Below are 23,633 nucleotides of genomic sequence, written 5' to 3'. Positions count from 1 at the left end.
TCTGATGACATTCACAAATCCTTAGCTGAAGGTGACTTATGCCTCCTTATCCTACTCGACCTATCAGTGGATTTTGATACAGTAAAACTATCCAGCTTTAATCGAGATCCTCAAGAATTGCACTGGTATCAACGCCACAGTGTAGAAATGGTTCACATCCTACCTGCAACATAGTCCTCAACAAATAAAAATCAATACTTGTCACTCGAAGCCTGTTCCAGCACCACAAGGGTTCAAACCTTTCTCCTGCTCTATTTAATCTCTTCATGGAACCCCTCACAATTCTTCTGAAACAAGCAGTGGTCAAATATCACATATATGCTGATGACATACAACTCTACCTTGCACCCCAAAAAGCCACTCTCAATGAGGCGGCCAGACTCCTCAGAGGAATAAAGCGGTTTGATCATATCTCACCTGCCCTTAAGAGTCTCAACTAGCTTCCCATTGAAGGAAGATGCATGTTCAAGACTGCCTGCATAGCTCACAAAGCTCTTCAACCAAAGTAACCAAAGTTTCCAGAGCAGGTAGACGACAGGCACTGAAAAGTTCCAACTGACTTCTTCTCATACCTCTTAAACTGAAAAAGAAATCCACCCAGGTGCGTGCCCCCAGGGTATGGAACTCAGTCCTCAAAGATCTCTGATGCAACCTTCCTTTTCTTGCTTTAAATGAGACCTTAAATCTTTGCTACTTAACAACTGTTTCAACTCGCATACAAGTAATCTACATTTCTCAATGAACTTGCCCAACTCTATCGACTCTCTCTTTGTAGTCCCCGGACCCAGTCAGTCCCTACTTTGGAATTGAAATCATTTCCTTTTTGCTGTATTGTTCATTATGACCTTTTTGCTGTATTGTTATGTACTGGTGAGTTCTCACTATTTTAACAATGTTTCGTATATACCTCCCGTTGACTGCATTTGACGTAACCTCAAATGTATCTCGAATTATCCTATGTGCACTACTTGTAAAGCGGTCTGTTACCTTCGGGTCTAGGTAGGGCTATATAAAACTCGAAATAAATAAACAAATAGCATTATGCAAAATTTCCCTCTATCCCTTCTACCTCTACATCCACTCCAGGCCACCAGAAATCATTTCTTATCCTAGGCTTAGTGGCACTTATACACAGATGGCCTACATGAGCTGTCTCCAAAATCCTTTGGGGAAACTTCCTTGTGGAATCAATTGATTGCCTCTTACCAACAATCCTCCTTCCACCACTTTCCAATAAGAATGCAAAGATGTATTCAAAGTTTTTTCCCTTGACCACCCAAATTTCACAAAATTCATGATCTTGATCAATTCAGCACCTTACCTCACCCAATCACACAATCCATCATATCGGAGCAAATGACCACATTTTCAACTTTGGCAATGATACATTCCTCAATTTGTCCTGTACATCAACTTCACACAAATCTCTATCAACTGGTAACCGAGACAGATAGTCTGTTCTAACGTCCTACCTTCCTGCAACGTGTATCACCCTTAAACATAACTCCAATAGTTTGATAGATAATCTGGCCATGGCGTTCTTAATTTTGTTCCAGACAAAGTAGTCTGTGATCTGTACTTAAACAAAATTTTCTTCCCAGCCATATTTAAACGTGTCAACACCCCAAACATGTCAACATTTCTTTTTCTATTACAGAATATCTTGTTTCAAATTCTTTCGTCATCCTGGCAGCAAACCCTATAGTGACTTTCTTGTCATCCTTCATTTGTGGCAAAACAGGGCTCAATGCTTTATGCACTAACATCCACAGTCACAATATTTTTGCATCCTTCCACATACGCCCATAGTGCGGGAGGAGAGAGAATACTTTGTTTGATGAGAGCAATACTTTGTTGACATATTGCTGACCATTAAATTTCTACATTTGTTTTTAACTGTCGCCTTAAAGCATTCAGTCATGTCGCCAATTTTTTTTAATAAACTTTGCATAGAAATCACAAAGATTCGAAGAAAGGCCAGAGTTGCTCCTTATCAGTCAAATGTGGTGCATTTACAATGGCATCAAGAAAGCTTAGTTTGGATTTAACCCCATCAGATGTCAACACATGGCCTAGGTACTCAACTTAATATACTCCATAGATACATTTGTCTTCTCTGATAGTAAACTCACTGGATTCCAAGGTGGACAGCACTCTTTCAGCCTATTTGTCATGCACGTCTTCCATATCACAAATATCAACATTTTATCCAGAAATATTGCTGCATTTGAGATATTCTTGAACATTTTTGTCATGACCTTCTAAAACACAGATGCAGCTGAGGCCAGCCCAAACTAGAGTGACGAGGGCACTTGATGACACGCCGCTCTAAGATTCAGTTGGACCGGCCTACAGCACATACTTCCTCTTTTACAAGATACACATATAAAGTGAGCAGAAAACAGTGCACTGTGTACAGATTACCTTTTCTGTAAACATCTCTCATAGTGTAGTACAAATGAATGCAGCATTATTGAAGAGTAATGCCGCACTTTGCAATCAACTGGCTGATTTCTTTAGGGATAAGGTGCTCTCTATTTATGAGACATACTGTGAAAATAATAGTAAGATTCAAGTGAGCGAACCTTTTCCTTCTCCGAAACAGTATCATCATGATTTGGCTGCCTTTATCCTCCCCAAATGTAGAACAGATCTTGCAAATAGTCAAACAGGTGAAATCAGGAGCTCCCTTTGATCCTTGCCCCCCAAAACTATTTCATTATGCCGCCCAGGAGATCAGCGAACAACTTTGTTTGCTTTTTAAAGAGATTTTTCATTCTGGCATTTTCCCTGAGACATGGAAGAGGAGCTTTATTCTTCTCCTGTTGAAAAAACCTGGTTTGGATCCTGGTGTTCATAGTAATTATCGACCTATAGCGAGGATCCCGTTCCCAGCTAAGGTGTTGGAGAAGATCATGAACCGCCAACAACTCACATCCTTTGTTGCCTCACAGAACCTGCTGGATCCCACGCAATATGGCTTTCGGGAGGGGCAACAGAGGAGCTTCGATCATCGCTGGACTCAGGTGCGAAGGCCGCTTTCATCCTTTTGGATCTTTCGGCGACCTTCGACACCGTGAACAATGACATTCTCACCTTGAAGCAACATAGGCTGGGAGTTTCAGGTCTGGCGTTAAGTCTGCTTAAATCTTACCTTAATAATAGGTGTCAGTTTGTTCAGATTGACGACCAAAGTTAGAAGCAATTTTCACTTCCATGTGGGGTTCCACAGGGCTCATCTTTGAGCCGTATGCTGTTCAACTTATATGTTACCCCTTTAGCATATGTCATCAGGCAGTTTGGTTTTTCGTTAGGGCAGGGCTGGAAAAATAAAAAAAATGGTACTACTCCTGCAGGACTAGTACCTTAAAAAATGCCCTCGACCAAACTGCAACCTACTTAACCTCCGTCTGTGAAAGCGGAGCAAATGTGACAAGATAACAAGATTTAAAGGCATCTTTATTGCTCATTAACTTTGTGAGCAATAAAAATGCCTTTAAATCTTGTAATCTTGTCACATTTGCTCCATTTTCACAGACAGAGGGCAAAAGTTGGTTTGTTTTCCTACTCGCCAGAAAGGGCGAGTAGGACCTAAAAACAGCTCGACCTTGTTAAATTAAGCTCGACTATGCGAGCGGTCGAGTGGAATCCAGATGAGACAGCAGCCTGTTTTAATCAATGTATGACATCTTTAGACCACTGACAGAATCATCAAGCTTGCATAAAATGACCAAACACCACAACCAGCTATGAATATTCTCCAGTGAGAGCTTGTTCAATCGGTTTCAATCTGTTGCTTTTTCACTAATCTCACAAATTAGCTGAAAATTCCAGTGTTAGTCCAAGCATTGTCAATAGTGTTGCTTTTCCAGGTAGCATGAGCAGGTGTCCTTGGATTTTCGTCATTAGAACTCTCTCACTGAATAAAAAACATTGTGCTAGTCTCCCACAAGTTTCCTGGTATTTCATATTTTTTCCTAGATGTAGGGAAACTATCAACAGCAGGGAATAGACACTTTTATAATTCCCTCCTATCAGTGCAGTCTTTTACCATCCGCTTTCTAACAGCTGCTATTCGAATGCCCCACATAATTTCAATTTTATCATTTTTTAGAATTCCTTCATCCAACAATAATTGCACTTTTTTGCTTGGGTGTATGTACACAGATGGGTCAGTATTATTGTTGATGTACTTAAATTCTTACCAGATCTACTGCATGTTTATTTCTATGTGTGGTCAGTGATGATGTGTGTTTGCTGATGTCTTTGTAGGGTTAAAAATTGACATAAGCTCTTCACACATTCACTGCAATGATATGGCTTTTCCCCTGTGTGTGTTCACAGATGTCTTTGTAGGTCTGATGATTAACTAAAGCTCTGAACACATTCACTGCAATGATATGGCCTTTCCCCTGTGTGTGTTTGCTGATGTCTTTGTAGGTATGATGATCGACTAAAGCTTTTCACACATTGACTGCAATGATGTAGGTTTTCTCCTGTGTGTGTTCTCTGATGTCTTTGTGGGTCTGATGATGGACCATAGCTCTTCACACATTCACTGCAATAATAAGGCTTTTCCGCTGTGTGTGTCGATGATGTTTTTGTAGGTCTGATGATTGACTAAAGCTCTTCATACGTTCACTGCAATGATAGGGTGTTTCCCCCGGTGTGCGTTCTCTGATGGTGTTTTAGGCTTGATTAATGTATAAAGATCTTCTCACTGCACTTGAATGGTTTTTCACCAGTGTGTTCTCTCCTTCGTAGTTTTCGGTCTGATAATCTACTAAACCTCTTCACACATTCACTATAATTATATAGTTTTCCCCTGTGTGTTTGCTGATGTCTTTGTAGGTTTGAAAATTTACTAAATCTCTTCACACACTCACTGCAGTGATATAGGTTTTCTCTTGTGTGTGTTTGCTCATGTGTTTGTAGGTCTGATGATTGACTAAAGCTCTTCACACATTCACTGCAGTGCTATAGCTTTTCTCCTGTGTGTGTTCGCTGATGTGTTCGTAGGTTTGATAATTGACTAAAGCTCTTCACACATTCACTGCAATGATAAGGCTTTTCCCCTGTGTGTGTTCGCTGATGTCTTTGTAGGTCTCCTGATCGACTAAAGCTCTTCACACATTCACTGCAGTGATGTGGCTTTTCCCCTGTGTGTGTTCTTTGATGGTCTTTTAGGTGTGATAAATTACTAAACCTCTTCACACATTCACTGCAATGATATGGCCTTTCCCCTGTGTGTATTCGCTGATGTCTTTGTAGGGCAAATGATCTAGTAAAGCTCTTCACACATTCACTGCAATGATACAGGTCTTCCCCTGTGTGTGTTAGCTGATGTCTTAGTAGGTCTGATGATCGAGTAAAGCTCTTTACACATTCACTACAATTATATGGTTTTTCCCCTGAATGTGTTCTCAGATGGTGTTTTATTCCTGATAACTGACTAAAGGTCTTCACAGGTTCAATGCATTTGAATGGCTTTTCCTCTGTGTGTTTTCGCTGATGCTCTTTAAGGAGTGCAGACTGACTAAAGCTCTTTTCCCATTCAGTGCATTTGAACAGTTTTTCTCCTCTTTGTATCTGCTGATGGCGTTTTAATATTGATGACAAAATAAAGGTCTTGCTGCATGTGTCTGATTCTTCTTTCTTGATGAGGGTCTCTGAGTCACAGCAGTGATATGGCTTTTCCCCTGTGTGTGTTCGCTGATGCTGTTTTAGGCTGGATGATTGACTAAACCTCATCACACATTCACTGCAGTGATATGGCTTTTCCCCTGTGTGTGTTCCCTGATGCAGTTTTAGGCTGGATAAACGACGAAAGCTCTTCACACATTCACTGCAGTGATATGGCTTTTCCCCTGTGTGTGTACATTGATGGTCTTTTAGGTGTGATAAATGACTAAACTTCTTCACACATTCACTGCAATGATATGGCCTTTCCCCTGTGTGTGTTCGTTGATGTCTTTGTAGGTCTGATGATCGACTGAAGCTCTTCACAGATTTACTATAATTATATAGTTTTCCCCTGTGCGTTCGCTGATGTCTTTGAAGGTATGAAAATTGACTGAATCTCTTCACACATTCACTGCAGTGATATGGGTTTTTGCCTGTGTGTGTTAGCTGATGTGTTCGTAGGTTTGATAATTGACTAAAGCTCTTCACACATTCACTGCAGTCATATGGCTTTTCCCCTGTGTGTGTTCTCTCATGTCTTCGTAGATCTGATAATCGACGAAAGGTCTTCACACATTCACTGCAGTGATGTGGCTTTTCCCCTGTGTGTGTTCTTTGATGGTCTTTTAGGTGTGATAAATTACTAAACCTCTTCACACATTCACTGCAATGATATGGCCTTTCCCCTGTGTGTATTCGCTGATGTCTTTGTAGGGCAAATGATCTACTAAAGCTCTTCTCACATTCACTGCAATGATATAGGTCTTCCCCTGTGTGTGTTCGCTGATGTTTTAGTAGGTCTGATGATCGAGTAAAGCTCTTCACACATTCACTACAATTATATGGTTTTTCCCCTGTATGTGTTCTCTGATGGGGTTTTATGTCTGAAAACTGACTAAAGCTCTTCACAGGTTCACTGCATTTGAATGGCTTTTCCCCTGTGTGTTTTCGCTGATACTCTTTAAGTAGTGCAGATTGACTAAAGCTCTTTTCCCCTTCAGTGCATTTGAACAGTTTTTCTCCTCTGTGTGTCTGCTGATGGCGTTTTAATATTGATGACAAAATAAAGGTCTTGCTGCATGTGTCTGATTCTTCTTTCTTGATTAGTGTCTCTGAGTCGGGTATGTATTTGTCTACATCCCATGACTGTGTTCCTTGATCAGCCAAAATCACTGATAAAGCACTTTGATTATTCTTACATTCCCTGTATGTGTGTGGCATTTTGCGTCTTTGCTTTCCGATTTAACAATAAAGTGAAAAGGTCACTAAATACTTGCCACACTCATAATGTGTGTAAGGCTTCTTTGTGGATGAATATGTCTTTAAACTGGATAAAGATATGGTCGGTGCAAATTGGGACAGTACTCTGTATTTTAGATAGCAGAATGCCTCTTTCCTTTACCCTTCAGTTGTTTGGCTTCACTACATTGCGCTTTTCTCTGGTTGCTGTGGAATGGCCTGAAAGAGTTTACAATACACATCTAGCACTGAATGGTGGTCTGATATCACTATTGAAAGGAAAGCAGTGATGTAATCACATTATACCAATTGCGCGAATAAAGCAGTTATTGGACATGTTTACCCAGGAAGTGGATTATCAGTGTTGTCGTTTTTTAAAGGTCATTTCTTAGTTTTGTGGTGTGGAGGTGCAGAGCTCAGACTCGTAGAATCATTGAATTGCCCTTGATGCTTCTTACAGGATCTGTCCATTTATGTTCTGGTTTGTCTGTCTCCGTCTGCGCTTAGATTTTCCTGAATAGTGGAGCTCAATATTTCGCACTGTGTTTTTGCAGAATTACAGGATTATCTTCATTATTCTTAAACATTTTGTACATTCAAGGATTGTGTTCTGTCGGATGTAAAGAGATTTAAAATTACTTACATGGAAACATGGAATGTGCATACACAATTTTGTTTTAATTAAAAATTATTTAATTTAATTTAACACACAACAAATGCAGAATCAAACTGAGTAGGCGGAGGAAATAAATGGGTGGAAAGGAACTAATAAGGTATAAGGATCATGGCTAATTCACAACGTCATTTAATAAACACATCACAGCTATCATTGAAAATGTCATAACATTACACACTTACATCTTACATGTTGATAATGTCATAGACTGAAATGCATAATGTATCATATTTAAGTGTTCCAAATAACATATGACAACGGCAATATCTTGTCATTGAGACACAACATCAGCCCACATCATTTGTCTAGATTGATGGGTATAGATTGAAGTAGCAAATGAAAGGTATAGAAATAGGGCTTTCAGTTTATGGGGGTTTGTTGGTGGTTAAGTAGTTATCAAAGGATTCCCATATAGCTCTGTGTTGTTGTTTCCACGGGGAGCGTACTCAACTAGGCCTGGCTTGAAAGGAAGCCTTGTGTGTAGTTTTCCAGTTAGAGGTGATCGTCTTAACTGCCGATGTCAGTAGAAGATCAAGTAGAACGCGGTCGGCAGGGCATCTGATGTTCGGGTCGAGGAAGCCTTTAATGAGATATGAATTTTCTTTCTTAGGAGCTATATTAAATAGGTTTGAGATAAAGGAGAAATCCTCATCCCAAAAGGGGCCTAATGATTTGCAGCTGAAAATGAGGTGAGCAAGATCTCTGTTTTCATCATTGCAGTTCCAAAAGACAGGGTTCTCAAAAGGTTTAGTCTATGCAGGTGAGAAGGTGTCCCAAAAACTTTGTGAATTAGCCAGAATTTCATTTGAGATAGTACTGATGAGATCCTGTATGAGTTGACAGATTTCCATATGTTGACTAGTCAGTCTCAGATGTGGGTGCAGAAAAATAAGTATCCCAGTATTCTGTTGTTCTCGTATTCATTCTCAACTTATTGAGGTTTTTATCACTGAGAGATGCCCTGCGCAGAAAGAGTCTCAACTTCAGTTTCGCTGGCCCTGCACGATTCAAAGTCACGGACAACTGGAAAACAATGTTTTTTGATGACCCGGAAGACCTGAGAAGATACATACAAGGAGCACCAGCAGAGGAAATGGAAACTAAAAGCCCCGGAGCTGAAAAGATAAGCGCTTAATCGGACGATGCGGAAAAATCTGACTAAACGCTGATGCACGGACAGATGCAAAGCAACTACCTCACTACGATCTACCTCTAACGCTCGCCCGCAGTCTCCCTTTCCAAGGAACATTGATCTATGCACATAGGAGACTCGGGCATTCCACAACGACCTACCTCAAGGACACCAGAGTGCCATTATCAATAGAGGAAGCTAAAGGCTACCAACGACTGAGAACAGACTAAGCACCAACCATATCCTTTAAGTCTTCTTCACACAACGGCAGCAGCAAGTCACTCAGGCATGCAAATGGGAAGGACTAAGCACCTTGCCTCGGGGACTATTGCGGAGCAAGGGAACTTTGCCGTCCCACATCCACACAGCAAGTAAGGGGGGGAGGAGGGCGGGCGGGAATGGGGTTGGGGCTTAGAGGGGGGTTATGGGTGCAAACACATGGGGTCTTTTTTCTTCTCCTTCTCTCTCTCTATCTCTTTTCTCCACCTCTCCACTTGTACCTTCAGACAAGGAGGAGGCACAGGCAGCTACCAACATGCATGGACAGGCAACACCACCACAGACACCGAGACATCAGAGCACGCACTGCACGAAACATAAGACGACCCACCAACAGCTCCAAGAGTATGCCAGGCAAATTGCGAGATACACAGTACATAAAATGACACCCAACCAACACAGCCACCTCTCCGCCAACATCAAAGTAGTGTCTCTTAACGTGAAGGGTCTCAACCACCCAGTCAAAAGAAGGAAAGTCCTCGAACACCTGGCAAAACTCAAAAGCGACATATATGTCCTACAGGAGACAAAACTGGCGGCGGAAGACATAGGCCGCCTCAATGCAAGTTGGATAAGCGAAGTCATAGGCTCACCCGCACAAAATAAAAAGAACGGGGTTATTACACTAATCAGCAAGAAGTCAAAGCTAGTACTAAAAGACTCACAGGCTGACGAAGAGGGTAGAACCCTGGTGACCAGTCTAGCAAGGGGGGAAGAAACAATACACGTAGCCAACATCTACGGGCCCAACTCGGAGGACAGACTCTTCTGGGAGAGGGTTGGAGAACAATTGAACACCTTACCACAAGAAGACCTCCTAATAGCGGCAGGCGACATGAACCAGGTGCTAGACCCAGCCATAGACAGACATCCGCAAAGACCCAGCCAAAACTCACACAGAGGGAACATTCTGGGGAACCTATGCATGAAACTCAGACTCAAGGACCCCTGGAGACTTCAGAACCCGGATGGCAGAGAGTACACTTTCTACTCACATCCACAAACTCCTACAGCAGAATCGACTACATTCTAATATCAGACTCACACACTCACCTTATCGACCAAACCGAGATAGGCCCAAGAACCATCTCAGATCACTCGCACATCAGCCTGACGCTGACGGGCAAACACAACGAAAGACCAACAAGCAGGTGGAGGTTTGACGATGACCTACTCAAGAACACAACAGCCAGGGCAGAGATAGAGGAGGCAATAAAAGAATACCTTGTACTTAACGACAACCCCGATATAGATAGAAGCACCCTATGGGATGCCCTAAAAGCCACGATCAGGGGCAAAATACTCTCCATCAAAGGCCGACTAAATAGAGAGAGGAATAACAAGATTGCTGTCCTGGAAAAGGAAATCAAAAACCTGGAGGCGGGACAGATAGCCAACCTAAAAGACAGAAATACCCTCACAACACTAACGAAAAGGAAGTACGAGCTAAACAGAATTCTTAGTGAAAGAGCAGGAACTTGGCTAAACAAGTATAAAGCTATTAACCTGTGCACCGCCAACAAAGCAGGGAAGGCACTAGCTTCCTACCTCAAAAGCAAGCAGATGCAACACTCAGTAGCAGCAGTCACAGATAAAAAAAAACAAATCCCAGACTGCAAACAAGGAACTACTCAATGTATTTAAAGACTTCTATGAGCAGCTCTACAAACAGTGACGGAGGGAAGGCACTCCTAGAGCATATCACAACGCCCGCATTCACTGAAGCCCAGCGAGAAACATTAGAATCAGACATCACAGGTAACGAAATTGAGAAGGCAGTAGGCAGTTTCAAAGACAACAAGGCCCCAGGCCCAGATGGTTTCACAGCGAGATTCTACAAGCAATTCCTACCCCTACTCAGGCCCACGATGATGGATGTGTTCTCAAGCTGCGTCCAAAAAGGCTGCATGACACCGACAATGGCAGAAGCCAACATTATAGTAATACCCAAAGAAGGGAAAGACACGCAATACCCTAAGAACTACAGACCAATCTCCCTCATAAATGTAGACTGCAAAATCTATGCGAAAATCCTAGCAACCAGACTCAACGCACACCTACCCAAACTCATACACCGCTCACAGGTAGGCTACCTCAAAAACAGAATTTCCCACGACAACACTAGACTGCTCTGCCACATAATCAACCATGCCTCTAAAAGCGACAACGCTGCAGTCATGATAGCCTTAGACGCAGAGAAAGCATTCAACAGAGTATCCTGGCCATTCCTGGACCAATGCATGCAAAAATTTGGCCTGGGACCTAACTATAGGAAGATGGTACTAGCACTCTACAACGCGCCCAAGGCGCGCGTTGTAGTAAACGGTGGGACATCAGAACTACTCATCTTAGAACGTGGCACCAGACAGGGATGCCCGTTATCGCCGGCCCTCTTCCTACTGGCGATAGAACCATTGCTCAATATGATAAGAACGAACAAAGACATAATAGGAATTCCTATAGGGGAGGAAACGGTTAAGCTAGCAGCCTACGCTGACGACATCCTGATCACTGCTGAGAACCCAGAGCAGTCGATAACGGCTCTCATGGACACCATAGAACGGTACGCACACGTGTCAGGATACAAACTTAACAGAGAAAAGTCAGAATGCAAACCTCTGAACGTACACACCACAAAGACGGTAGTGGGGACTCAGGGCTAACATGGTAGAAAAAATCCATAAAATACCTGGGCCTGCTCTTTGAAAGAGACCTTAAGACCACACTAGACCAGAATGAACAGGCGATACTGCGCAAACTGAAGGAGAGAGTAGAAGGATGGTCACCCAAATTCACCACATGGTGGGGGAGAGTAGAGACAGTCAAAATGATGCTCACGCCATAGTGAACTATATGCTCAACATGCTCCAGCTGATTAACACAGTGGATTTCCACAAAAAACTGGATAAACTAATCAACAACTTCTTGTGGAAAGATCAAAAACCGCGAATTAGCCTGCAAAAACTCAGACTAGCCAAAGACCTGGGAGGCCTAAACATAACAAACTTCAAAACCTTCCAAACTGCATGCATAGCGAAACAAGGGCTGTACTGGCTCACACCCAAACAAGATTACCCGGCGTGGCTCTCACTAAAGAGGCGACTACTAGAAGGAATGGAACTGATCGCCCTTCTCACGGCAACCAAACACCCCGCAATCACGCACAACCCCATACTGAGGAACACCAAGACGGCCCTCCTCAAGATAGGTAGGATGTTGGACACAAGCGTGAGGAACGCTCAGTGGGAGTACATATGGCACAACCCCAGGATCAAATACAGGGATAGAACACTAGACATGCACTCCAGGTACAGGCACGGCATCTCCACGGCCAGTCAACTCCATACCCAAGGCACACACACCACCTTTGACTCGCTCAAGAACGAACACAAACTAGATATCATCGAGCTATACAACTACCTTAAGATCAAAGTGGCAATTAGCAAGGCAGAACTCAATAAACAAACACCTTCAATCCTGCAATACGCCACCAATCTAAACAGGACGGGACACCAGGTAGCACACCTCTACAAAGCCATGTGCCCAGGATCCACCAAGCTTAACAACAAGGCCACAGCCTACTGGAAATCACTAATGGGCAGGGGACTTAGTGAGAAGGAAAAGTCCGACCTCTGGACATCCACCTCGGGAAAGAAAGTAACAACCATCCTAGACCAGACCAAATACTGGCTGATACACAAAGCGTACTGGACCCCCGCCCGACTAGCCTCCCAAGGTATCCGCGAAAAAGACACATGCTGGAACTGCAACAAACAGAAAGGCGATCTAGCTCACCTGCTCTTCCACTGCCCCAAAGTAAAAAAATTCTGGCGCAAGATAGGCAAACTTATAAACGACGTAACAGACTCCCCACTCCAGCTCGAGTTTCACAGCTTAGCCACAGGCTTTATGGACCCACAATCAAATCCAGAGAGGACAGAGACTTGATTGACCTCCTACTAACGGCGGCGGTCAAGACAGTCCTGAACAACTGGAAAGACACAGGGAAGACTTCCTTCAAAACCTGGTTCAACTGGGTCACCTTCCTAAGGGGGCGGACACCATAACGGCCAACCACACACCAAGGACACATACAAAGTGCGAAATGTGGCTCTCTCTGGACAACTACTTGTCCTCACACAAGCCGCCGCAGTGAGCAAACGCTCCTGAAGGAGTCACAAACCTGTCCTAGACTAGTAATGCACTCCTTCAAACACCACAACCATACTAAACTCTCCCTATTCCTCCCACTTTCTCTCTTTCTCTTTCTCCTCTCCTGCCATTGAGGGGGTAGACAATCAATGGCCGCAAAAGAGACAATTTCACCGGCCACACGAACTTATACAAGACCAACCGCTAAAGCGGGGGAGGGCGGGAGGGACGGCCGGAGGCCGAGAGATGACCCACAAGACAACACGAACAGTATGCAACGCCAGAACTACGCAGCCAATCAGAAATGCCAAATGCCGTTGTTACTTCTGTATTTCTCCCTTGTCCCCACTCCCGCCCCCCGGGGCGTCTTTTTCGCCTCTTGTGTCTTCTTCTTTTTGTCTCGTCCCATTACTACCCATGTAAGTGCAATGCACCCTGTATATATAAATTCAATTACAAAAATTACTGAAATAAAAAAAAGATTCTCAGAAGAGATGTTTCTTCTTAGAAAGTCAAAGTAGAATCATTAAAATGGGACGGAAGTTTCAACAGTTGTAATAGGAAGTGTTATGAACCAATCAAATCTCTTCTTTTAAAGTCACATGGCTTTGCGTACGCTTACGCTGTGCTTACGGTGCTCTTAGGATGAGAGTACGCATGACGTTCCACCGTGATTTGTGTAATTGCTATTAAAAGTAATATAGGATTACTGGAACTTAAAATAATTTTTTTTCATATTTATCCTGGATAAAGTCTTCTGTTACTATGTTCATTAAATACATAAATATAGGTTTTTAAACAATTAAAACATTTGCGTCTTTGCGTACGGGCGCCGTACATGACGTCACACGGAAGCTTTGATGCGACGTGTAACGTGAAATCGTATTCGTGGCGTATGCTGAGAATGAGTAGCAGCACAAACTATGGTGCGATCACTCTCTCACTGTCAAATCAGAGCACAGGGCGCGCTATCAGAATGGTTAGAAGTGGTCACTCATTGGAGATCCGATTCAGCTGTGTGGCTTATCCACGGTATCATAACGTTACTTTTTAGCCTGTTTAAGTTTGAGGTTTGCATGAAATAATATGCTATAGGCAGATATGGATCTTTAGGCAGCGCTTATCTCCATGAAGCTTGGTTATTATCATTTACATATAGGTGCCTGAGGGAGGGAATAGCGAGGATTGCAGAATAGCACCAGATCACTCCTAATTTGTAGACACATACAATTGCATGGCTCTTGTCAGCCTCGGATTGGTAACGGGGGCAATGGCCGAGGGGCCGGTATCCGAATTCCAGCCGTGGGCTGCTTTTTTGGGCAGCCTGGGGGGCCGATTTGAGAAGTGTCTGTATTGTTCATGCCGAAAGAGGCCCAGTGGGTGCCTGAGTGGACTTTCTGGAGGTAAATGCTTCAATTACCTCCCTCTTATCAACAGGCAGTGAGTGGTGTCACTCCCTTTCTCTCGCTGGGCCGGCCCGTTAATATATGCATTTTGAGTGGGGGCAGGGGGCCTGGGCAAAAGTGGACACACTTCTTTTCATGTGTATTTCACTAGTGTAAACTGATCTGTGCATTTTTTTTTTAACACCCCCCCCTTTTTTATTACAATTTCGCCAATCAGTGTTTTGCGGAAAGGCGATATGCAAATGTGGGCCACTTTTTTTTAGCGTGCCCGGGACGATTTTTAGTCCTAATCCAACCCTGGCTCTTGTAAACAAGCAGCGCCTAATTCGGCCTGAGTTTTGAAAAGCACTCCGACACCTGCTATCATATCAACGTTCAGTTTACTGGAAACGTCAGTTATTGAATTTGAAATAATGCAGATTGTGTGCAATGTTAACAGGCATCGCTTACAGGATTACAGTAACTGAGCGTGTGGTTTGCTATAAAAAAGTTGTGTTTACTCCTCTGCATGAGAAGCTGGATGTTTCCATCTGGCCGTCGATTCAACCAAATGAGCCGGATAAGAGAGCTATTGTCTCAAAAAGAGGTCGCTCTTACATCTGCTAGAGAAACATATGTCCTATATGTAGCAAACACCCGCACAGAAATGCATGATTTATTAAATACAGACGTGCCCCTGCATTTTGGGGAGTTAATTCAGAGTATCTTTAATGCGTCCTTGACTACTGGGCTACCTTACTTTTTAAAGTTAGAAGCAGTGGCCTTGTGACTTCTTTTCAAACTCTTCTCAGCATTTTTCCATTCGATTTTTTTCAGCATCTTTGGTGGCTTCCCCTTAATACTCGCATTAGTTGCCGGTGTGCTTCTATTAATTTGTTTACTTAAATATGGATGCACATCCTGCAGCACACAAGAATATGTCCCGGCTGTTGCTGGTCCGCAACCAAATGCTTAGTTATTACGGAGCACTGCCTCTGGCTACATTGAGTGCAGCTTGTGGATTATCGTTTAGATTCTCCTTTTTCACATGCGTTCAACCTGTCTTCCATTGCCTGAGCTGCAATTTCGACTGGGCCCTGGATTTGTGTCTCTGCTGTACGGTGTCTCCCAACGCGGATTATGACCAGCTGATGAGCCCCTTAGTGGTTCATGACTTGCTCTGTTCTGGAGGTGGGATTATGGCCTTAGCAGCGATACGTGGAATATTGGGACGTTGGAATGTTTTTGCAGCGGCGCATGACTTCTTGGCACGCCGTTACATTGAAGATGACCCGAGTTTTCCTCCGATGGTGATAGTGGCTCCGGTCATTGAGGAACATGTATGTTCATTCTCACTATTGAATTGGATGGCTGAAATGTTTTCAGATGGGAACAATGACTTCCTCTTGGAGGCTGTTGCTACATACTGTGCTTATACGCTGTTGGATTAAGACTCTTTGATTTTTCTACCTATTCTTTATTATTTAGTTAGCGTTTTCTATCAAACAGCGAATAACTTTTCTTTGCCAATTTCAAGTTGACTCTGCTTTTCAGGCTTGGACTCTGAGTTCCTAATTCGCCCACGTTTACATCACGTGCTTCGATCGAGGGAGGGTGTCGTGGGCTGAACCTTGCACTCACACTGTGTTAAATTAGCATGGGTTTATTAGAAGCTTAAACGCCATTTTTGCTTTCCTGCTCTGCTTTGCACACGACACGCACTTGTGATATTGTTCAGAGAAGGCTGAGTATTTTGCTTCACATGAGAATAATTTGTTATGCTACATTTCTAGACTGCCTCGCTAGTTTAGTGTGTATAGTGAGAGCATGGAACATCAAGGTTATCTTGGATACTGTGTCTGTTATTCGGAATGATCCTCGCACGTTCGACCCCTAACACATATGCAGCTGTGGCCACCTCTGATACTGGCGCGTTTAATAATGCATTGTGGAGCCATAATTACACACAGTTGGAGAACAGTTTGTGCAGAACTCAATGTGATCCACTACTGCTGAGTACCAGAGGTATGGGTCTGCCATGTAATCCAATGAGACCTTCTGTAGTTATAAACTAACCTGGTAGGTAGGGAGGGTGAAATGTTGGTATGTTTTAAATCTGTTTCCCTTTATCATTATAGGAGGATTTCTCCCCTTGTATTTTATGGAATAGTAACAATGCTGACAACCTTGTTTCTGATAATATGTTTGGTTGTATTATCTAAGGTACTGCGCATGAGATTACGGCGTTAGAAATAAACATTTCAAACTTGCACGTGTCTTTATTTACTCCTTGTTTTGGACTGGTGTAAGACTATAACAAAAGAGTGCTCTTTTTATCCACCTTACTTGAGGTAATCGAAGTTGCATGTTCTGGGTTGACTAGTCATTGGTGTTTTTGCTATAGGACGAAGAACCAATGAGTCACTGATTGCTAGTCTGGTAGGGGGTTTGGGTACTAAGGTGGGTTTGGTACACCGTAATTCACTGAGGTCCTAAGTCTTTATGCACAGTTCTGTGTAGGAGCAAAATTCCTGCAACAGTAATTACAACAAAAAGGCTCGATAAAGGGCCTTGAGTTTGAATCAGAATATGAAATTGAAGAATAATTGATAACCCCAGCCAAGGAAGGGAGCAAGTGTGCAAATTTACAGTGCCTTCGGCCGGGGTAGTTGATACAATTTTGAATAGGAATATGAAATAGAAGACTAGTTGATAATCACAGCTAAGGAATGCAGCAAGTAGCTGTGTGGATGATGTGTTGATTGAGTGGAAGATGAAAAAGGTGAAAAATAAGAAAGGCCTGAGACACGCAAACTAACCACTTCCTTGTCAGTGAAGTGGATCTTTGGATTTCCAGCTCATTACACAGATTCCGCAGTGGGAGCAAGAGAAACGAATAGCACATCTAATGAAGCAAGCTAGTGCAAAAAGTACACACAGTGTGCGGTAGAAAGGACGCAAGAAAGGACGGAAGTGTGCAAATTACCCAATGCTATTCACGGGTAGTAGTTACCAAGAAGGCTGAATAAAGGGCCTGCACTTTGAATTTGAATTAAAGAAGAATAATTGATAAGCCCAGCCAAGAAAGGCTTCAAGTAGGTGTGTGTATTTGTGGATGAAGTGTTGATTGAGCGGAAGATGAATAAGGTGAAAAATAAGAGAGGATGCAGAGATGCAAACTTTCCATTTCTTTGTAAGGGAAGTGGATATATATATATATATATATAGATATAGGAACACGGGAGCTGTAATGTTATGAACGGACCCACCACCGTTCTTTCCGCACCCGCCACGAAGAGTGCTAGGAGCGCTTTGGTGGACACAGGAGCCTCGCAGCAAAACTGCATACGCTCAGCACCGCCACTGCAGCACCCGGAGTTTGAAGCCGTGATAGGGAATCATTCTGATTCACTGGATGCCGGATATATACCGCTCCTGTCTTCGCAAACCTGGATGCTCAGTGGCAGGCGAGGGGGTGCTCAGAGGGTGTTTACCAACAGCGGCACAGGACCTTGAACGAGGAATGCATCATGCAATTCAATAAAGACAGCATACGAGTTCCACAAGACACTGCAGCATCAGCACCGCCCATTGGGGGGCGTGTCATCTTGTTAAAAGTGGATTCATACCTGTGACCATACGTCAAGTTCGTCTATCCCTGAGGAAGAAGGCATGGACCTTTGAAACGCGTCGGATAACATAATGACGAACCCTCGGCCTCTTGAATCTTCCAGAGGCTTTCACATGGACCTGGGAGCTATTTAGCACGCTACTGCCAATAAACGCCTGTTCGAGAAACCCCCGCGAGTGTGGTGTGTTCAGGAACACGGGAGCTGTAAAAAAAAAAAATATATATATATATATATATATATATTACCTACTGGCAGTCGCCAGTAGGTAGTTATAGTTAGGATCGATTTCCATAGGGAAATCGCAACATTCTATTTGGAATAACTTTGGCGCCGGTTGAGGAATCAGCCTGAATTTTTCAGCAACTTTGCCTCGCGGCTCTCCTCTCCTTCCCTGAAAGTTTGGGGGGGATTCGTCAAGCGGGGGCCGAGATAAAAGGGGGGTCCCAAAACGTGTTTCCCCATGTTAATTTCCAAAGGGTGGTCTGTCGCACTTTTAGCTCGAACGGCTGAATGGATTTTCACCAAACTTGGCAAAATTGTAGGGACTGGTAGCCCGATGTGCCTTTGCTATGTCTCAAGATATGTGCTCCAGAGGATTTTGAGTAATTTAGGTTCAAAAAAATTTATATATCTATAGCCGCGCCCCGGTACGCGCACCGGGGAGCGCCCCGGGCGCGCCACGCGACCTGCGCACGGGAAGCTGATTGGCTCTCGGGTGTCTGTAAACATTCGAAACAGTTCGCAGCGGCCGCCATCTTGTGTCTCGGTAGGATCGAGACACAAGAGGTGGCAAAAAATAAAGGGGGAAATGACCAAAAGGGGGTAGGGTACACCCCCCCGACCCCCTAGGTTTGATGTGGGGGCCATAAAAGGGTCCCTCGGGTAAAAAAGAAAATTACATTTTTTTTCGATTTTCACCGGGGAGCGCCCGGTACGCGCACCGGGGAGCGTACCGGGGAGCGTACTTTGGTGAAAAATAGTGAAAATAATAGTGTAAAATAATCATTTTGAGTGATTACAGGTAGGGTAGCTCTCAAAAGAGCTTTTGGGTTCTGTGGCTGTTTTAGGTACCTACAAGTACGTCCCACACACACCCACACGCACACAACCCCACACCCCCACACCCACACACTCCCCACACACACCTCACACATGAACACCTCCACCCACACCCACACACCCCACACTCCCACACCGACACCTTACACATCCACACCCACAACCACACATCCCACACACCCAGACACACACACACACCTCACCCGCTACGGCAGTCCTCCATTTGTGTGATGAAACAAAGATTTGTGCTGATCTAGATTGTGTTAAAGAATACAATAGGTTAAGAAGAGAGTATGCTCCACATTTGCCTCAATATCCTCTGATTGAAAAACGTGTGGTAGGCCGAAAAAGAAGAAATGAGAGTAATTGCAGTAAGGTAGTAGCAAAAAGACAAAAAATAGATGAAACTGTAATTGTAAGCAGAAAAAAAAATGATTCTGTTGAAGATGTTGTTGGATTTCAGTTTGAAAACAGTTCTGGTGTCAACTGCTATGCTAATGTAGTAGTTAATGTTGTTTTTTTTCTTCAAAATTTACAAAAACAGATTGTCGAAAATCGGGAACAAACATTGTGCTGTTTATTGAATTCTGTGTTAGAGAAACGTAGTAGTGATAGAGGAAAAATAGAAAGTGTTTCAGAAATTAGGAATCTTGTAGACATATGTTCAGGTCAAAATCAATTTTCACAGATAATTCAGCAGGATTGTTAGGAATTTTTAATGTATATGTTTGATGTATTGGAAGATGAAGGAGTAGATATAAAAAATCTTTTTAATCTTTCTTATCAATGGCAACATGACTGTGATAACTGTGCTTTATCAAGTACTACTAGAATAGACAGTGAAAGATTTATATATTTGACTTTACCAGACTGCAAATCAGTGCCTTTTAATAATCTAGTTAAAGCAGCTGATCACAATATGGTGTGTACCCAATGTAAGTCTACAATGCTGTCCACATTATTTCTACAAAATTATGGGCACTATGTCATTTTAATGTTCCAACGATGTAGACCTGATGGAACTAAATTGACAACTTCTATTAAAAATTTTGTGGCTTCTCAGTTATCGACATGAGGAAGAACCTTTGCAACTGTAGCTATTATTTTTCATGATGGACCTTCTACAACATCAGGGCATTACACATGCTATTTAAAAACTTCTAAAGGTTGGACCCAATGTAACGACACTCATTTGACTTTCAAACAACGTTTGCCTTTTGGCTTTATAAATTCATACCTAGTGTTTTTACAGCCAAAATTTAGGTAAAAGTAATTGGCATATGAAGACGGGAGTAGTTTATAAAGGTTATTTTGCTGTTTAAAAATATATTCTCAGTAAAAGTGTTCCAGGCAATATAAAAAATTGACTTGTCATATAGGTACTGTAATTGGATCTCATAATAAGTGAGGTTAGTATTATACAAAATGATGAACATAAGTGAGTCAGAGATGGTTTTACAAATATTTAAATGTTGTGAAAATGTTGTAGAGCCTTTCTTTCAGAACGTCGGGAAAAAGATAATTTCAGAGTGCCTTAGAATTAATTTGAACAAATACTCATACATCTGACACTATTTGGCCAAATGGAAAGGTTCAGGAATGAGTAAAGAGTCATGACTGAAAAAAGGAGTATATGAAAATATTGAAAATATGTCAGATGTTCTTGAAGCTTTTCTTCTAGAAAGTCGATGAAATGGATTTTTAAGTGAACAGCCAAGTACTTTCCAATGCGAAAAGGACCACCATGATACAGTATTTGGCCTCAAGGAAAAGTAAGTTAATCTAAGATTAGCGTAGATTTGTGTTTTCTCAGTATCTAAGGGTTTTCTTAAAACACAATCTTTTAGATTGTGTTTTTTTTTTCCCGCTGTCATATGATGAGTAATTTGAACTCACTCTTTTAAGTGAAATTCAATATATTCTGAGAACAGCAAAAATAAACTTTGTAACATGTTGTACAAGTTATTTTATACTTTGGATTGTGTAAATTAAATTGTATTCCATTCTCTGATATTTACTTTCCTTTTTCCATCTTCTTTCACCTCTTTTTACTCACTTATAATGTCTTTCTCTCACTCTCTGTAACCCCCGTTCCCTTACTCCACTTCTTTGACAATCCCTCATTTTCATTTCAACTGTGTGTATCCCGTCTCTCCCTTGCATAACTTTTCAGCTTTCAGTCTTTCTGCTTTTCTTTTCTTTTCCGTATTTTCCTCCTTTGCTCTTTTAGTAATTCCTGTTTACTCACTCAGCAGTATTATTGCACTCTATCACTATAAATCACCCACTCTCCTTAGCTTATCTTTGTTTGCTCCTTACTTTTGACCTCTTCTCTCTGTTTTTCGTTCACTACTTCTATGTCCTCAGTGCCTCACTCTACTTGTGTTATGTTCACTTGTGTTTATCTACCTTCTATCACTTCTTTTACAACAACTTCACTGCTCCTTTATCATCGTTCTTCATCCCATTTCTTTTACTCTGGTTCCATTACTATCCTTCATTTCCTTTCTTTCAATGTCCTTCTCTTTACTTTCATCACCAAATTATTTTTTCTCAGTACCACTGTTTTAGTTGTCTTCTCCTCTCTTTCCTTCTTTTTCCTCACTTACTCATTTCCTTTTCTCACTCATTGCACTCCACCTCACTCAGTTTTTCTCTTAGTGTGTCTACCTTATAACTTCCTCAGTCCATTTCCTTCAATCGTTGTATATTATCCTCTCTCCCTTCATCCTTTCACTCTATGACTGTTCTTCGCTTACTCTCAGTTATCTTCTATTCCTCATTCTTCTAAATGCATCCTTAATTAGACTGTTTTCTGTCTCAGTCATTATCTTTTTACTTACTTCTGTTTCCTGATTTAGTTTTGCTACCTCACATTGTTTTAATATCTTTCTTACCTTCAGTTCATTTCTCTGTTCTTCTGTCTCTTTTTCTCAGTGAATCTATATGCCTTACTCTTTGTAATTTGCTCTCCTTCTATTTCTTTTTCCATCTTTTTGTCCTTCTACCTTAGTTTATTTCCCTTTCTGTGTTCTTCTCTCTAACTTTATTTCTAAATAGAGTGTTATGATTTTTAACCTCTTCATTTGTATCTTTTAATTTAAAATACATATTTTACTAATTATAACTTATTTTTTCTTCTCTCTTTCACAGATACCAACTGTAGTAAAAAAAATTAAAGTTATATTTATTATATGGTAAGTATGACAAAAAAAATGTAGTTTGTTATCACCCTTTGCTTTAAGGTCACTAACATTTTCTCAATCTACCTCACTCCTGTGTTTTTACTCTGCTTCTCTCACTTATTCTTATTCTCCATGTTTACTCCCCTTTCCCTATTTACCCTCTCATATTCAACTTCTTTTGATCCCTATTATTTACTTCACTTACCCTCTGTTCCCTTCCTTTGCTTCTTCACTCATTCTCTTTTTCTTAATTATTTACCTTACTCCTACACATATACCTCATCCCCCTCCCAACACATACACACACCTGTAACATACACCCCACATACACACCACACACACACCTCATACACACAAAAATCCTCCCACACACACTCCTCAAACACACACACACATTCCATACACACACATACATCGAACACATATACACCCCACACTCATACACTTCTCACACATATTTCACACACCCTCATCTCTACCCTCACCAAAACACTCCACACAACCACACAACCACACCCACAGACACACCTTACACACCCACACTCCGACCTACACCCACTGCATTACTTATCTTTTTTTTGCTGTTTTACTCAAGCCCATTCAGGTACTGTTTCCTTTACTCTCTTTGTCCTCTCTCTTTGTCACTCCCCATGTGTTATCCTAATTCAATATTTCTCCCTCTTTAGTTATGCACACTACTTTTTTCTCTCTCTCCCTCACCAGTGTTATTTAAATCTGGTTCCGTTATTACCTTTTATTTGTACATCATTTTTTCTCTTTCCTTTTACTCTTTACAGCCACTCACATTCTTCATGTGCCTCTGTTTTAGTATTCTTCTTCTCTCTTTCTTTGTTTCACAGCCTTATATTTTTTTCATTTTCCCTCTTACACTTTCTTATATCTTTTGCACTGTTTTACTATGTATTACACAGTACCTCTGTGTGTCTCCCTCTTGCTGTCTGTCTCTTAACATTACTCTCTCTTTCTCTTTCTCTTATGCTCTCCTTCTCTTGTTTTTTTTGATTGCGCTAACGGGGCGCTCACCGGTGCGCGCACCGGGAAGCGAACCCATGGGAAAAATGAAGTCAAGAGTGCTAAAAATTTTAGTAATTTTTTAAAAATGGGAAGGTAGTTCTGAAAAGAACTTTTTTAAAATATTTTTGTTGTTTTATATTTTTTTTATTATTTTTCTGAACTTTTTTTTTTTTTAAC

General features: G+C 41.9%; 1 protein-coding gene across 4 annotated transcripts in view; it reads right to left on the bottom strand.

Moving 5' to 3' along the window:
- The window catches only part of LOC144784038 (uncharacterized), a 193,517-nt gene that overhangs the window by 61,356 nt on the left and 108,528 nt on the right, over positions 1–23,633 (bottom strand). For 2 of the 4 annotated variants that reach the window (XM_078662756.1, XM_078662790.1), the window contains one exon: positions 3,529–7,531. The exons of 1 other annotated variant lie outside the window; for it this stretch is intronic. In XM_078662756.1, coding sequence (XP_078518882.1) covers positions 4,978–6,903 — 1,926 coding nt within the window. In that variant the 5' untranslated portion in view covers positions 6,904–7,531 and the 3' untranslated portion in view covers positions 3,529–4,977. Of the gene's footprint in view, positions 1–3,528; positions 7,532–23,633 lie in introns of those variants that run through there. One more of the 4 variants, XM_078662828.1, reaches the window with a different exon arrangement.

The sequence above is a fragment of the Lissotriton helveticus genome, chromosome 1_1, assembly GCF_964261635.1.
Source record: "Lissotriton helveticus chromosome 1_1, aLisHel1.1, whole genome shotgun sequence".
NCBI lineage: Eukaryota > Metazoa > Chordata > Amphibia > Caudata > Salamandridae > Lissotriton > Lissotriton helveticus.
The sequence above is the reverse complement of the archived record's forward strand: the minus strand, read 5'-3'. Positions and strand labels throughout refer to the sequence as shown.